The 324-nt window shown below is 40.1% G+C and overlaps 1 protein-coding gene across 1 annotated transcript in view; it reads left to right on the top strand.

The window, feature by feature from the left end:
• LOC116007865 overlaps window positions 1-324 on the top strand; it is a 10597-nt gene continuing 10273 nt past the window's right edge. Inside the window, exon 1 of the mRNA XM_031248532.1 lies at window positions 1-92. Coding sequence (XP_031104392.1) covers window positions 1-92 — 92 coding nt within the window. The remainder of the gene's footprint in view (window positions 93-324) is intronic.

Below are 324 nucleotides of genomic sequence, written 5' to 3'. Positions count from 1 at the left end.
ATGACATGTGAGGAGAAAGGTGTAAGTCGGACTCCAATCGAGATTCAAACCATTCTAGCCTTTGTCTACGTGAGTGCGAGTGGGCAACAACAGTGTGCAACTATTTAAGATATAAAGTTAGAAAGAGTGATATTAAAACCGATAATTAAACACTAAGTTAAAGGGCTTTATTTTTGGGAAATACCGTAGTAGTGAGAGATGCAAATAACCGAGTAGGTGCGCCATAAGGCTGGCACCTTTCCCTGGAATTCAAAATATAAGCCCAAGCATTAAGAATATCTATGCGTACTCGGGACCCTGAAATAAGAGACATGAAGTCTTCAC

Source organism: Ipomoea triloba, chromosome 16 (genome assembly GCF_003576645.1).
Source record: "Ipomoea triloba cultivar NCNSP0323 chromosome 16, ASM357664v1".
NCBI classification, from domain to species: Eukaryota; Viridiplantae; Streptophyta; class Magnoliopsida; order Solanales; family Convolvulaceae; genus Ipomoea; species Ipomoea triloba.
Note: the sequence above shows the minus strand (reverse complement) of the source record. Positions and strands in the feature narration are given on the sequence as shown.